At 41.6% G+C, this 13,964-nt stretch overlaps 1 protein-coding gene across 1 annotated transcript; it reads left to right on the top strand.

Moving 5' to 3' along the window:
* The first annotated feature begins 884 nt into the window (after window positions 1-884).
* Window positions 885-12,699, top strand: LOC133578265 (transmembrane protein 88-like). The gene is made up of 4 exons (XM_061932548.2): window positions 885-915; window positions 1,011-1,052; window positions 1,447-1,741; window positions 10,660-12,699. Exons 3-4 carry the CDS (start codon window positions 1,448-1,450, stop codon window positions 10,885-10,887), a joined length of 522 nt encoding a protein of 173 aa, XP_061788532.1. The 5' UTR covers window positions 885-915; window positions 1,011-1,052; window position 1,447; the 3' UTR covers window positions 10,888-12,699.
* The last annotated feature ends 1,265 nt before the right edge of the window (window positions 12,700-13,964 follow it).

Below are 13,964 nucleotides of genomic sequence, written 5' to 3'. Positions count from 1 at the left end.
TGTCCCGTGAAAAACCGTCCGACCGGAACTCTCTAATAACTAAAGGGGTTGAGTGAATAATGTAAACTCACTACACCGGTATGTTTTAGCGCTTTCATGGCAAGTTTACTGACAGATATAAGTAAGAACTTTACACTACTTTATATTAGAAATGGTAACAGCGGAGGATGAATGTCCCATTACAAGAAGATAGAGAAAAAGAAAAAGCTTATCGACTACGGTGTCGCCACGTACTACAAAGGCTGACACGCGCAATTTTCAGGATTTATGCAGATCCCAAATACAGATCAGCAGGTACCAGAAGGTAAGAAAAGTTGCTTTTGCATAATATTGCGAGACAAAACGCCAGATAATATGTCTTACCTTATACACACACCATAATAATACTCGTATGATGAAGCACCGTACAATCAATCACACGGTGTGGCTTCATAGCTTACCAAAGTCGTACTAAAACATTTTGATGGATTTTTGAGCACCGTGTGTAATGTTCTATATTTTCAATGGACCATATAAAATGTTGGTGTTGTTTATTTGAGTCACATTGCCATCATAGGGCAGTCTACATGTATCTCTTATGTGTGACTGCCATCTACTGGTCAAACTTATCATTTCACCGTGTACCAAATAAAATTGCTTCGAGGTCGGTAAGCACAACCAGAGTTAGTCCGTACATTAGGCGCACTGGGTTATAAGGCGCACTGTCGAGTTTTGAGAAAATGAAAGAATTTTAAGTGTGCCTTATAGTCCAAAAAATACGGTAGGCAATTAATTCAAAATAACCAATAATCAACCAATACAAAAAGAGCTTTGATGTGATCACGTGGCGTCTCGTGAACGCAGGCTAGGGTGGCGCGCCTCTCTTTCTCCTCTCTCTCCCTCCCCTCATGCTCAGCAGCTCTCACCAACTGGCAGGTGATTTTTCTCTCTCTCTTATAACCGCCCAAAAACTGCCAACATAACTTATATCCTATATTCATTTAATGTTGTTTTTTTTAATGAAACGACAGCAAGTAAAGACTTCTTAGGGGATTTGGAATATACTTTATCAGGTAAGTAGAGACTACAAGGACTATTTAGTTACTGTTTGCTCAGCTTATTGATGGTATTGTAAGATGGATGTGCAGTATGGATGTCATTGAATGTGCTTTAGCGTGTTTTGGGATGAAATTAAAATAGATTAGCTTTAGTGACAAAGCATTGATCAATAAGATGGTGTGTGTGTGTGTGTGTGTGTGTGTGTGTGTGTGTGTGTGTGTGTGTGTGTGTGTGTGTGTGTGTGTGTGTGTGTGTGTGTGTGTGTGTGTGTGTGTGTGAGACGTCCTTATTTCCATTCAATCTGATGACTTTCTGATCAGCCATACCTGATGAGGCTGACCCGTCCTAATTAAAAAATCTGTTTACCTTGTCTTCTGATAGTGCTGACTTTGCTCTTCCTCCTCCCAGGATGTGCGGCATGGACGTGGACCTGGACGATGGAGGCTCAGGCGAGGAGGACAAGGAGGAAGAGTTGTGGATGGGCGAGCGGGTCAAGATGCTTCCCCCTCCAGTGGCTCACAGTGGAGGCTCGGCGTGGGGCAGCCAGAGAGGACGGTGTGGCTGTCTGGCATGCGGGGCAGCTCTGGTCCTTTGGGACGTGTCGGTGGTTCTGGCTGGCACCCTGCTCCTGGTCGGGGTTTTCTTTGTGGTGCTGCTGCCTGCCGCGCTGCCGCTCTATGCAGGGTTCCTGTGCCATTCCAGAGTGAGTGACGAGCACCTCTTTATGTTCTCGAATGTCTTGTTTCTGCTTTATATTGTGAATAATTACTGTTAAGGTCAGTAAACTTTATTTAACTGGGAAGTACATTATGACACAAGACATGGGACCCAATATGGACCCCTGGGGGACACCATTTTGAATAGACAACATGTTTGAAGGCATCAACCTGAACCTTTTGTGTCCTACCTTTCAAATAGTTGCCTTGAAAGACATGCCGAGATCCTTATATATTATATGAATGTAATATTTTCCACCAGGAAGGTGAATATGTCGTAGAAGTGTGGACTCTCACTTGTAAATAACTGGAAATTACATTTGTGGCGCACCCTAGGGGTTGGGCTCCATTTTGCTTTGTAAGACATGCTATCATGCATGTACCGTATTTTTCGGGCTATAAGGCGCACTTAAAATCCTTTCATTTTCTCAAAAATCGACAGTGCGCCTTATAACCCGGTGCGTCTAATGTACGGAATAATTCTGGTTGTGCTTACTGACCTCGAAGCAATGTTATTTGGTACATGGTGTAATGATAAGTGTGACCAGCAGATGGTAGTCAAACATAAAAGATACGTGTAGACTGCAATATGACGGCAGTAAACAACACCAAAACTTTGAACATTCTATTGAAAATAAAGAACATTACCCACGGCGCTCAAAAATCTGTCAAAATGTTTTAGTATGTCTTTGAAGGCGCACCGCTGGATGGATTGTCGGCCCATTACGGCTACCGTAGTCAGAGATACAAGTATCGCTATGGTGTGTGTATAAGAACCACAAAATGGCACCCATTAGCAGAGATATTATTTGACGTTTTGTTTTACAATATTATGCAAAAACAACTTTTGTAACCTTCTGGTACCTGCTGATGTGTATTTGAGCTCTGCATAAGTCCTGAAAATGTGCGTACGTCCGCCACTGTAGTCCATGCCAATGCCGTAGTCAATACGCTTCTTTTTCTCTATCTTCTTGTTATGGTACATTCATCCTCTGCTGTTGCCATTTCTAATATAAAGTAGTGTAAAGTTCTAAGTTACTTATATCTCGCCATGAAAGCGCTAAAACATACTGGTGTAGTGAGTTTTAAATTATTCACCCAAGGAACTTTAGTTATTGGACAGTTCTGGTCGGACGGTTTTTCACGGGACACATTTTCGGCGTTGTTGCACAAGTGAGCCACAGATGAGAAGATGCTGCTCCGTTGATGATTTAAGTAAAGTCTGAATGTCATTAAAACAGTGAGCTCCATCTTTTGACACTTCTTAAATAAGCGTAAATAAGACCGCCCACAAAACGGCGCATCCTGAAGCGACTGTCAGAAAGTGACTTGAAGATGATCCGTAAAACATAATCTATGCAACATTTTTACTAAAGAACCACCATTACATGTTATGTAGACCACAAGGAAGTGTTTTAAATTTTGAAAAAAATCCTTATATGACCCCTTTAAGGCGCCTTATAATCCGATGTCCCTTTTGTGTTATGATCCGTTGCCTGGATCATGTTTTGTTCTATTAGTTTTGACTACCTCAGTTCTGTTTTCTGCACCCCTGGGTTTGTGTTTCAGTTGCCATGACTGCAGAGTAGTTCCACCTGCCTCTGATTAGTGTTCGGGGCGCTCACCTGCTCCTGGGCACTAATCAGAGAGCTACTTATTCCCGTTTCTCTCCACTCTCAGTGTGGCTTCCTTGTTTGCATCACGCAACAGCTAACGACGGCTATAGTTTTGATTATTGATTCCTGTTTGAATGCTTTGCCACCCGTGCTATCGGCACGCTTTTGTTTTTTCTGTTCTTCCTGCATGGTTTATGAAAATAAATCATTTCCTACCTGCACGCTTCGTCCGGAGTTTTCCGTCTGCATCTTGGGAGAACAACCTTCGCATGAACATGCGACCAAGTTGTTACATTTTGTATGAAAAAAGATCTGAATAGACCCGTTCATCGGCAGTGCGCCTTATGGTCCAGAAAATACGATAATATATACAGATCAAAGTTTTATAATCGTAATAAATTATGTACAATTAGTTGCTGTAAGTCTTGCCCGTGGCCCTGCAAAGACATTTTGCTATATAGCGGACATTTTTTTGTTCTACCAATGATGCGTAAATTTGACACACATATTGTATGCTTGTCAGTCCTCTAAAGATGTGTACCAAATTTAGTGGTGATTTGGCAAAAAAGCATCAAGTTACAATGGATGTTTTCTAGAACGCGTTGACCTTTGTGAGAAATTTCAAGTCAATCAGACTTATGCGGTTACACTGACATAAAACATAGAAGCGGTGCATTTGTTAAACTTTGCCCCTTTCTGTGTGCATCTTTTTTCGGATGAGGTTTTATAAAATGTGACAATTACCTTAAGAAGTACAGCCCTTTTATGCAAAGTACCTCCAATTTCAGGGCCCAATAGCAGTTGCACAATGGATTTAGATGATAATTCATACATTGATTTGCATTTGGAACAAAATAAATTGTATTTTTTTTACAAAATGTATCATCCAGTAGGTCCAGCCTTAGTTGTTTAGTGTGAAACACTTATGGGTGTTGATAATATGGAAACGACCAACTTGCACAACACAAGTGAACACAATTTAAAGGGAAATCAACACTTTTTTTGACATTGCAGTCAAAAGGTGCGCAATTGTAGGCAGATTTGGTCATGGTAGCTTAAAAACAGGGCTTGGTCTCACAGGAGCGTCTTGTGACCAACGATGGACTACGGCAAATATGAAACACTTTCTTCTTCCTTCATTTAAGTTTTCTTATATCATTATAGTGACTCTAAATATAAGATCACCTCTTTTTTTTTTTCTTAAGACACATTTTTGGAATTGTATTTTTCAGTGATGGGATGAAAAGCTATTACTAAGACAAACCGTTTTTTCCCAAGACAACTTGTTGTAATAGTATTTGATGGGAAGAAAAGATCTGACTAAGACGACACTGCTTTTTTGCCCTAGGACACATTTTTGTAATGGTATTTTTTCAGCGACGAGAAGAAACGCTCTGACTATGACAACCCCCCCATGACACGTTTTTTTAATTGTATTTTTAAAGTGACAGGAAGAAAAGCTCTGACTGAGACAAACCCTTTTTTGGGGGGGGGGGGGGAATGTCATGTTTTAATTATTAGAATAAAAGCTATGACGAAGAAGATCCTTCTTTCTTTCAAGACACGTTTTTTAGAATGGTATTTTTTCAATAACAGGAAGAAAAGCTTTGACTAAGAAAACACAGCTTTCCCCCCCCCCCAAGACATGTTTTTTTTTTAATAGTAATTTTCAATGGTGTGAAAAAAAGCTCTGACTAAGATGAACCGTCTTTGTTCCCCGAGACACATTTTTGAAATAATACTTTTTTCAACTATGAGAAAAAAAAGCTCTGACCTCTTTTTTTTTCCAAGACACGTTTTTGGAATAGTATTTTTTTCAGTGAAGTGAAGAAAAGCTCTGACCAGCTTGCAAAAGAGTCAGTTGTCGCCAAACTTAGTCCAGACCTGGATGTAAGATTACTTTTAAGGTAGGGGTCGGCAACCCAAAAAATGTTGAAAGAGCTATATTGGACCACAAATACAAAAAAGTAATCGGTCTGGAGCCGCAAAAAATTTAAAGACTTATATAAGTGTTATAATGAAGGCAACACATGATGTAAGTGGCTAATTAAAATGACTATGTGTCGCAGGCTGACGCAAATCATCGTTGACAGAAATGTTGAAATGTAATATTTATTCAATACATTTTTACAACATTAGAAAACATTAGTAAAACTTCTCAGAGGGTGAGATAACTCCTGGAAACGACTGTCTTAGAATGGCCAAAGGTATAGATGTCTGTGTCCAAGTTAGAAGAAATGTCAGGCTGTCTTCTTCTAATGGATTTATTACAATCATTGCAAGCTGGCCAACGTTTGATGTGGTCTGGAACAACATGACACACAAACAACTATCAAAATGCAGCCAATATTGCATACAGATAATGTGTCATGAAACATTGGAAAGTAAACTAAATACACATAAATAAAGGAAATTAAATGAGCTCAAATATACCTACAAATGAGGCATAATGATGCAATATGTACATACAGCTAGCCTAAATAGCATGTTAGCATCGATTAGCTTGCAGTCATGCAGTGACCAAATATGCCTGATTAACACTCAACACAAAACAATAACATCGACAGAGCTCACCTTTGTGCATTCACGCACAGCATAAAACGTTTGGTGGACAAAATGAGATAAGGAAGGAGTGGCATAAAACACGTCTTTCTGTGGCAGCGTTGGAGAAAATTGTACATGTAAACAAACTGTTGAGTCACAGTCCACACAACGGTGAGTACAAGGGCCGCTGAAATTAGTACAAAATTAGGACAAAACGTCGCTTGTGTCGTGTTTGTTCTCCTACAGAAACCATATTACAACAAAAAACATATTTTTCACCACATTTCTTTTCTATTTCCATACATTTTTGGAAAAAAGCTCCATGGAGTCACCAGGGCGCAGTTAAAGAGCCGCATGTGGCTCTAGAGCCGCGGGTTGCTGACCCCCGTTCTAAGGGGTCAAAGGCAGTCTTTTATTCGGGTCAATATGTTACTTATTTTACATTATATTTTTGTTATATCAACACAACTAAATTTCGGCTCACTGCTACCATGACAACGGCATGTGATGATACATTGACGCTAAGCTATGAAGCTTCCGTCACACAGTGTCAACATAAATTATCTGCTTGTCTTCTATGTGTTTCACACCGTGCACTTTGCTTCTGGTGTCCACCTCAGGGACCAATAGAAACAGTTCTACCTGAGTCCTGCTGTCACGTCCTCCTGTGAAGATTTACCGCTACGTCCTCGAACAAGCTGACATATTTCACTGCCGCGTGGGGGTTTGGAGGGCAATAAACACGAGTAAGGCACTAAATATACGCTCTTCGAGATCATCCCAGCGTTGCTCCGAGTTAATCACACTTCTGTGATATCAAGTTTGTGAGTCAGGGAACGACAATAGATGAAAAACCGAGGGAATTAGAATGGAGACCCCAATCATGGATGGCTTTGAAAGATTCCTGACTGGTCTTGTGTTTCTCCGGTGGTCTTTGCAAGTTTCACATCTTTGATATTGATACTGTTTCAAGAGCGTGAAAGAGATACCAGGAGTTATTACAAAGGGCAGAAGGACGACTCTCTGCCTCCTTTGAAGAACTTCACCTTGACGACTAAGAAACGTTGTCATCACTCTCCTTGTTCCGATAGACATGTCTTTGTTAGAAAGTGAGTTATTCAATAAAAGTGGTTAGCCTGTTGGCCTGGAAGTCACAACAAGCGGCGTCAAAAACCCTATGACTGGATCGATTATTTCTGTCTTCTGCAATTGTCAAACCAAATACAAAACCTCAAAAGCGACCTGCTTGGAAATGAGTTGGCAATCAAGTGAGCTGTAACAACGTTAATTGCGACGAGACTTCCTGCCTCGTTATGCACAGCTTGCAGCCACTTTGGCACCCGCGTTTCCAGTGTGAGCGACAGGAATTGTGCAGCATCATTTCACACACATTGGTATCCCCAAGTAGTCCACAATTGGGCACATGACCCGTATATATGAGACGACCCTGATTATAAGACAACTATGAATGTTCTCATTCATCCAGGTCATTGTCCTCTAAGGCCTTTCAATCGATCGCAACTGGACTGTTTGGTTTGTTTTGACCAAGCTAAGTGTATGAGCATGAACTGGTGAAGCCAACTCCAATGAGAGGCCAACGTCTTCTAAGACAAACCAAACAGTCCAGTTGCGATCGATTGAATGCCCTGAGAAGACAACCCGTCTTTCAAAACTCCTTTGAGTAAAAAAAGTAAATAGCTGGACACTTTTTAGAGACTCTGCTTTATTAATTAGCATGATTTTAGAGTCCATCCATCCATCCATCTTCTTCTGCTTATCCGAGGTTGGGTCGCGGGGGCAGCAGCCTAAGCAGAGAAGCCCAGACTTCCCTCTCCCAAGCCTCTTTGTCCAGCTCCTCCCGGGGGATCCCGAGACGTTCCCAGGCCAGCCGGGAGACATAGTCTTCCCAACGTGTCTTTGGTCTTCCCCGTGGCCTCTTACCGGTCAGACGTGCCCTAAACACCTCCCGAGGGAGGCGTTCGGGTGGCATCCTGACCAGATGCCCAAATCACCTCATCTGGCTCCTCTCGATGTGGAGGAGCAGCGGCTTTACTTTGAGCTCCTGGATGACAGAGCTTCTCACCTTATCTCTAAGGCAGAGCCCCGCCACCCGGCAGAGGAAACTCATTTCGGCCGCTTGTACCCGTGATCTTGTCCTTTCAGTCATAACCCAAAGCTTATGACCATAGGTGAGGATGGGAACGTAGATCGACCGGCTCAGCTACTTCTTCACCATTACGGATCGATACAGCGGCTGCATTACTGAAGATGCCGCACCGATCCGCCTGTCGATCTCACGATCCACTTTTCCCTCACTCGTGAACAAGACTCCGAGGTACTTGAACTCGTCCACATGGGGCAGGGTCTCCTCCCCAACCCGGAGATGGCACTCTACTCTTTTCCGGGCGAGAACCATGGACTCGGACTTGGAGGTGCTGATTCTCATCCCAGTCGCTTCACACTTGGCTGCGAACCGATCCAGTGAGAGCTGAAGATCCTGGCCAGGTGAAGCCATCAGGACCACATCACCTGCAAAAAGCAGAGACCTAATCCTGTAGCCACCAAACCAGATCCCCTGAACACTCTGACTTCCCCCAGAAATTCTCTCCATAAAATGATCATAGAGTTAACGCTAAAACTTGTTCTTTGTTGTTTGATGTCTTGCTAATGACCTATAACCTTGGTCGTTGGTGTGAGTGACAGGAAGAAAAGCTCCGGGAGACAACGTTTAACGCAACCTGTTGGTTTACCTGTCTGAATCTCTACACTCTGAAAACTCGTCTGTTTCAGCCAACTGTCTATGGAAAAAATATAGCCTTGTATTTAGGTCAAAGTTTTGAGTTTATGAATTAAAGCTGATGTCTTAAAACCGGAGGACCGTGACCCCCACGGAATTAAAATGTTTTATTTTTTATATATTGTCCCCAAAAAAATTTTCCACACACTTGAAGAAAAACATGAATAGATATATTTAAAAAAATACTGAGCCAACACACAATGTGCATAAATAATTATATTATTACATTCACGTTACCACTTGAGATCACTAGCTATTAGCATTTTAGATGCCAGCTAGTAATTAGCGCTCTAGTTACCGGCTAATGATTAGCGTTCTAGTTGCTCGCTAGTGATTAGAGTTCTAGTTCCTCGCTAGCGATTAGCGCTCTAGTTGCCAGCTAGCGATTAGCGGCACAACATTGGTATTATTTGAATATTGTTAGTATTGCACAATAACAAGGTACCTTTAGGATCATTTTAATCAGAATCAGAAATGCTTTATTAATCCCCGAGGGGAAATTAAGATTTTCAGCACAATCCCATTCAAGAGCAGACAAACATTACAGGGAGATCGAACATAAAATAAATCAATCAATTAATCAATCAATGTTTATTTGTATAGCCCTAAATCACAAGTGTCTCAAAGGGCTGCACAAGCCACAACGACATCCTCGGTACAGAGCCCACGTAAGGGCAAGGAAAAACTCACCCCAGTGGGACGTCGATGTGAATGACTATGAGAAACCTTGGAGAGGACCGCATATGTGGGTAACCCCCCCCCTAGGGGAGACCGAATGCAATGGGTGTCGAGTGGGTCTGACATAATATTGTGAGAGTCCAGTCTATAGTGGATCCAACGTAATAGTAAGAGTCCAGTTCATAGTGGGGTCAGCAGGAAACCATCCCGAGCGGAGACGGGTCAGCAGCGCAGAGATGTTCCCAACCGATACACAGGCGAGCGGTCCACCCCGGGTCCCGACTCTGGACAGCCAGCACCTCATCCATGGCCACCGGACCTCTGTGTCTCCCCCTCCACAAGGGATAGGGGGGAGCAGAGGAGAAAGGAAAAGAAACGGCAGATCAACTGGTCTAAAAAAGGGGGGCTAGTTAAAGGCTAGAGTATACAAATGAGTTTTAAGATGGGACTTAAATGCTTCTACTGAGGTAGCAAATATTCAGTCTAAGCCTGGGCCTCTGGAGAGAGGGTCCAGACTGAGGCAAAGGAAAAAAACTGCATAGCCATAGCACACATAAGCATGTGTGTAAATGTAAAATATTAATTTATCCATCCATCCATCCATCCATCTATCCATTTTCTACCGCTTATTCGCTTCGAGGTCGCGGGGGGCGCTGGAGCCTATCTCAGCTACAATCGGGCAGAAGGCGGGGTACACCCTGGACAAGTCGCCACCTCATCGCAGGGCCAACACAGATAGATAGACAACATTCACACTCACATTCACACACTAGGGCCAATTTAGTGTTGCCAATCAACCTATCCCCAGGTGCATGTCTTTGCATGTCTAATTTAATTTAATTTAATTTAATTTAATCAATTTATATAAATTTAATGTAAAATACAATCATAATTCCATACCAGATATACAAGTAGGGGGTCCATGTTCCTTATCTCTATCAGTTTGAGAGGTCCTTGGCCTGGAAAAGGTTAAAGTTATTAGTAGTGTGACACCATTAGCTTCATTATTGTCCCCCTTTCAGGCATAGCAAAAAGCCTCCCCAACATTTCAAGCGCTTGTGCTGCGTTCCTGTGACCATTAAATCATTAGAGAACGAAGTGTGTAGCCCTAGTGCGTCGTGTGTGTGTTGATTGACAGCTCAGAGAGTTGCTGACAACTTCTGTCATCCGCCGTCACGCCTCGCCACGCACACGATGATGTCGCTCCTGATCCCAGACCTCCTCCAAGGTGTCTCTTATCACCCCCTCCCTCCCTTGTGTGTCCTTACAGATTCTGAAAGGCTCGTCAACCGTCTGCGGTTACCTTGACGACAACAGCAGCTCGGCCCTCATCATTCTCGGCTTTGTGATGATGTCGCCGCTTGTGGTGGCGGCGGCGGTCGTCTTCTGCGGGTTGCTGCGAAGGTTCCGGCTGCTGCTTCTCATTCAGCCAATCACGCGTGCACGGTACCGGGGGCGCCTAATGGACTGGGTGGGGGGCGTCCGCGCTTGGGTCTGATTGCTGAAGAGAGGAGGGCGAAATAAGACACAGAATACAAGGCCCAAATAAAAGACAGACTATAATACACAGAATATAAGACACATAATAGTAGACACAGGTTATAATCTTAAATCAGACACATAATATAAGACACAGAATAATTAGACATAGAATATAGGACAGAACATTTAACACAGAATATCAGACACACTATAAGACACAGAATATAAAACGCAGATTATAAAACAGAATATAAGACCCAGAATATTAGACCCATAATATTAGACCCATAATATAAGACGCTGGCTATCAGACAGTATATAATACAGACACTATAGGACATAGCACATTAGCCACAGAATATAGGACAGAACATATAACACGGAATATCAGACGGAATATAAAACACTCAAACTTCAGTGTTGCCGATGCAAAAGTTATACTTTTTACGAAAAAAAAACCTATTGAACACACAGAATATAAGACACATAATATTACAAACAATATTAAACCGAATATAAAACACAGTTTTTAAAACAAACTATGAGATACAGAATATAAGCAAAGAATATAAAACAGAATATTAGACGGGATGCTATACAAAAAAAATGCGATACACACTGTAAAACACAGAATATCTGACAGAATGACGGAATATAAGACACAGAATATAAAACACAAAATATAAGTCATAGTATATAAAACAGATTATAAAATACAGAATATAAGACACATATTATTAGACACAGAATATAGGACACAGACTATGAAATACATAATACAGACAGTATAAAACAGAAAATAAGACATATAATATAAGACATAATATAGCAGTGGTCCCCAACCACCGGTCCAGGGACCAGTATGTATTTGCTACCGGACCGCACAGAAATATTAATTAATTTATGAACTACCGCATTTTCTCCAACTTAACTGTCTCCTGTCCCACTAAACACCAATAAGCTTGTTAGTAGGTGTATATTACAACTCCTTTGTTATAGTACATGGGACAATGAACATTAATGGACATATAAAATGTTAATGTGCCAGATTGTAGCCAAAGGATCATTTTTGCTGTTTTTATCTGCTACACGTAGAAATCCGGTCCGTGAAAATAATGCGTACATTAAACCGGTCCCTGGTGGAGAAAAGGTTGGGGAACCCTGTAATATAGGACACGGAATATAAAACCCAGACAATAAAACATTGAATATAAAACAGAATATATGACCCAAACTATATAAGACAGAATATAAAACAGAACACAAGACCCAGAATATAAAATACATAATATAGGACACAGAACATTAGGCACGTAATAATTAGACACAGAATATCAGACAGACTACTAGAAATGGCGAATGATAAAATGATCTCTACTTGTATAGCGCTTTACTATGCCTGGAATGGTACTAAAAGCGTTTTACTTTATACATCACATTCGCCCATTCATGGCGGAAGCTGCCTTGCAAGGCGCTAGATACGACCCATTAGGAGCAAGGGTGGGTCGTAGTGAAAATAGCAAAAGTAAATTAAAAAAACTAATTTAGGAACACATTATTGGGGTACTCAGGAGGAACATAATAATGCATAACAATGACTAAAATAGACCTCTGCATTAAAAAAAAATCTGACATTCGCCATTTAATCCATATTATCATGTCATTGTGTAATGGGTCAGAGACCCACTTATAGATCCTCCTGACCCACCAGTTGAGAATGACACGTTACCGTGATCACCATGGAGACTATTTGGCTTTTGTTCTCGCTTGTACCAAACAAAGCAAGCACACAATACCATGTGGAGGACTTCTATCAATAAAAAGAGAATTCTGAGGTATCCCTTTTGTGATGTGACCTTTTTAACTAGGGAATTATGTTCAACATTCAACCCACCCACACACACACACACACACACACACACACACACACACACACACACACACACACACACACACACACACACACACACACACACACACACATATTCTTGTATTTGTTACCTTCTTGAGACCTTTGAAAAGTGCCTACCTCTTTTGGACCACCCTTTCTAGATATATAAATATTTGTATTTACAACATTAATAACATTAATTTTTGTTTAGTACAGTAGCATCGCTAACCCAACAAGGGACTCCTCCCAGTAGCTCCACCCACTCGGCAGATGACTTTATGAATTTCTTTAATAAGAAAATTTAACTCATTAGAAAGGAGATTAAAGACAATGCATCGCAGCTACAACTGGGTTCTATTAACACAGATACGACTGTATCTACGACGGATACCGCCCTCCAAAATAGTTTCTCTCTCTTTGATGAAATAACATTGGAGGAATTGTTAAGATGTGTAAATAGACAAAACAAACAACATGTTTACTTGACCCATTTCCTGGGAAACTTATCAAGGAGCTTTTTGTATTATTAGGTCCATCAGTGCTAAATATTATAAACATATCACTTTCCTCTGGCACTGTTCCACTAGCATTCAAAAAAGCGGTTATTCATCCTCTACTCAAAAGACCTAACCTCGACCCTGACCTCATGGTAAACTACCGACCGATGTCCCACCTTCCGTTTATCTCGAAAATCCTCGAAAAAATTGTTGCACAGCAGCTAAATGAACACTTAGCGTCTAACAATCTCTGTGAACCTTTTCAATCCGGTTTCAGGGCAAATCACTCTACGGAGACAGCCCTCGCAAAAATGACTAATGATCTACTACTAACAATGGATTCTGATGCGTCATCTATGTTGCTGCTTCTTGATCTTAGCGCTGCTTTCGATACCGTCGATCATAATATTTTATTAGAGCGTATCAAAACACGTATTGGTATTTCAGACTTAGCCTTGTCGTGGTTTAACTCTTATCTTACTGACAGGATGCAGTGCGTCTCCCATAACAATGTGACCTCGGAGTATGTTAAGGTAACGTGCGGAGTCCCGCAGGGTTCGGTTCTTGGCCCTGCACCCTTTAGTATTTACATGCTGCCGCTAGGCGACATCATACGCAAATACGGTGTTAGCTTTCATTGTTATGCTGATGACACCCAACTCTACATGCCCCTAAAGCTGACCAACACGCCGGATTGTAGTCAGC

The sequence above is a fragment of the Nerophis lumbriciformis genome, linkage group LG38, assembly GCF_033978685.3.
Source record: "Nerophis lumbriciformis linkage group LG38, RoL_Nlum_v2.1, whole genome shotgun sequence".
NCBI classification, from domain to species: domain Eukaryota; kingdom Metazoa; phylum Chordata; class Actinopteri; order Syngnathiformes; family Syngnathidae; genus Nerophis; species Nerophis lumbriciformis.
This window is presented reverse-complemented; position numbering and strand designations above follow the sequence as displayed.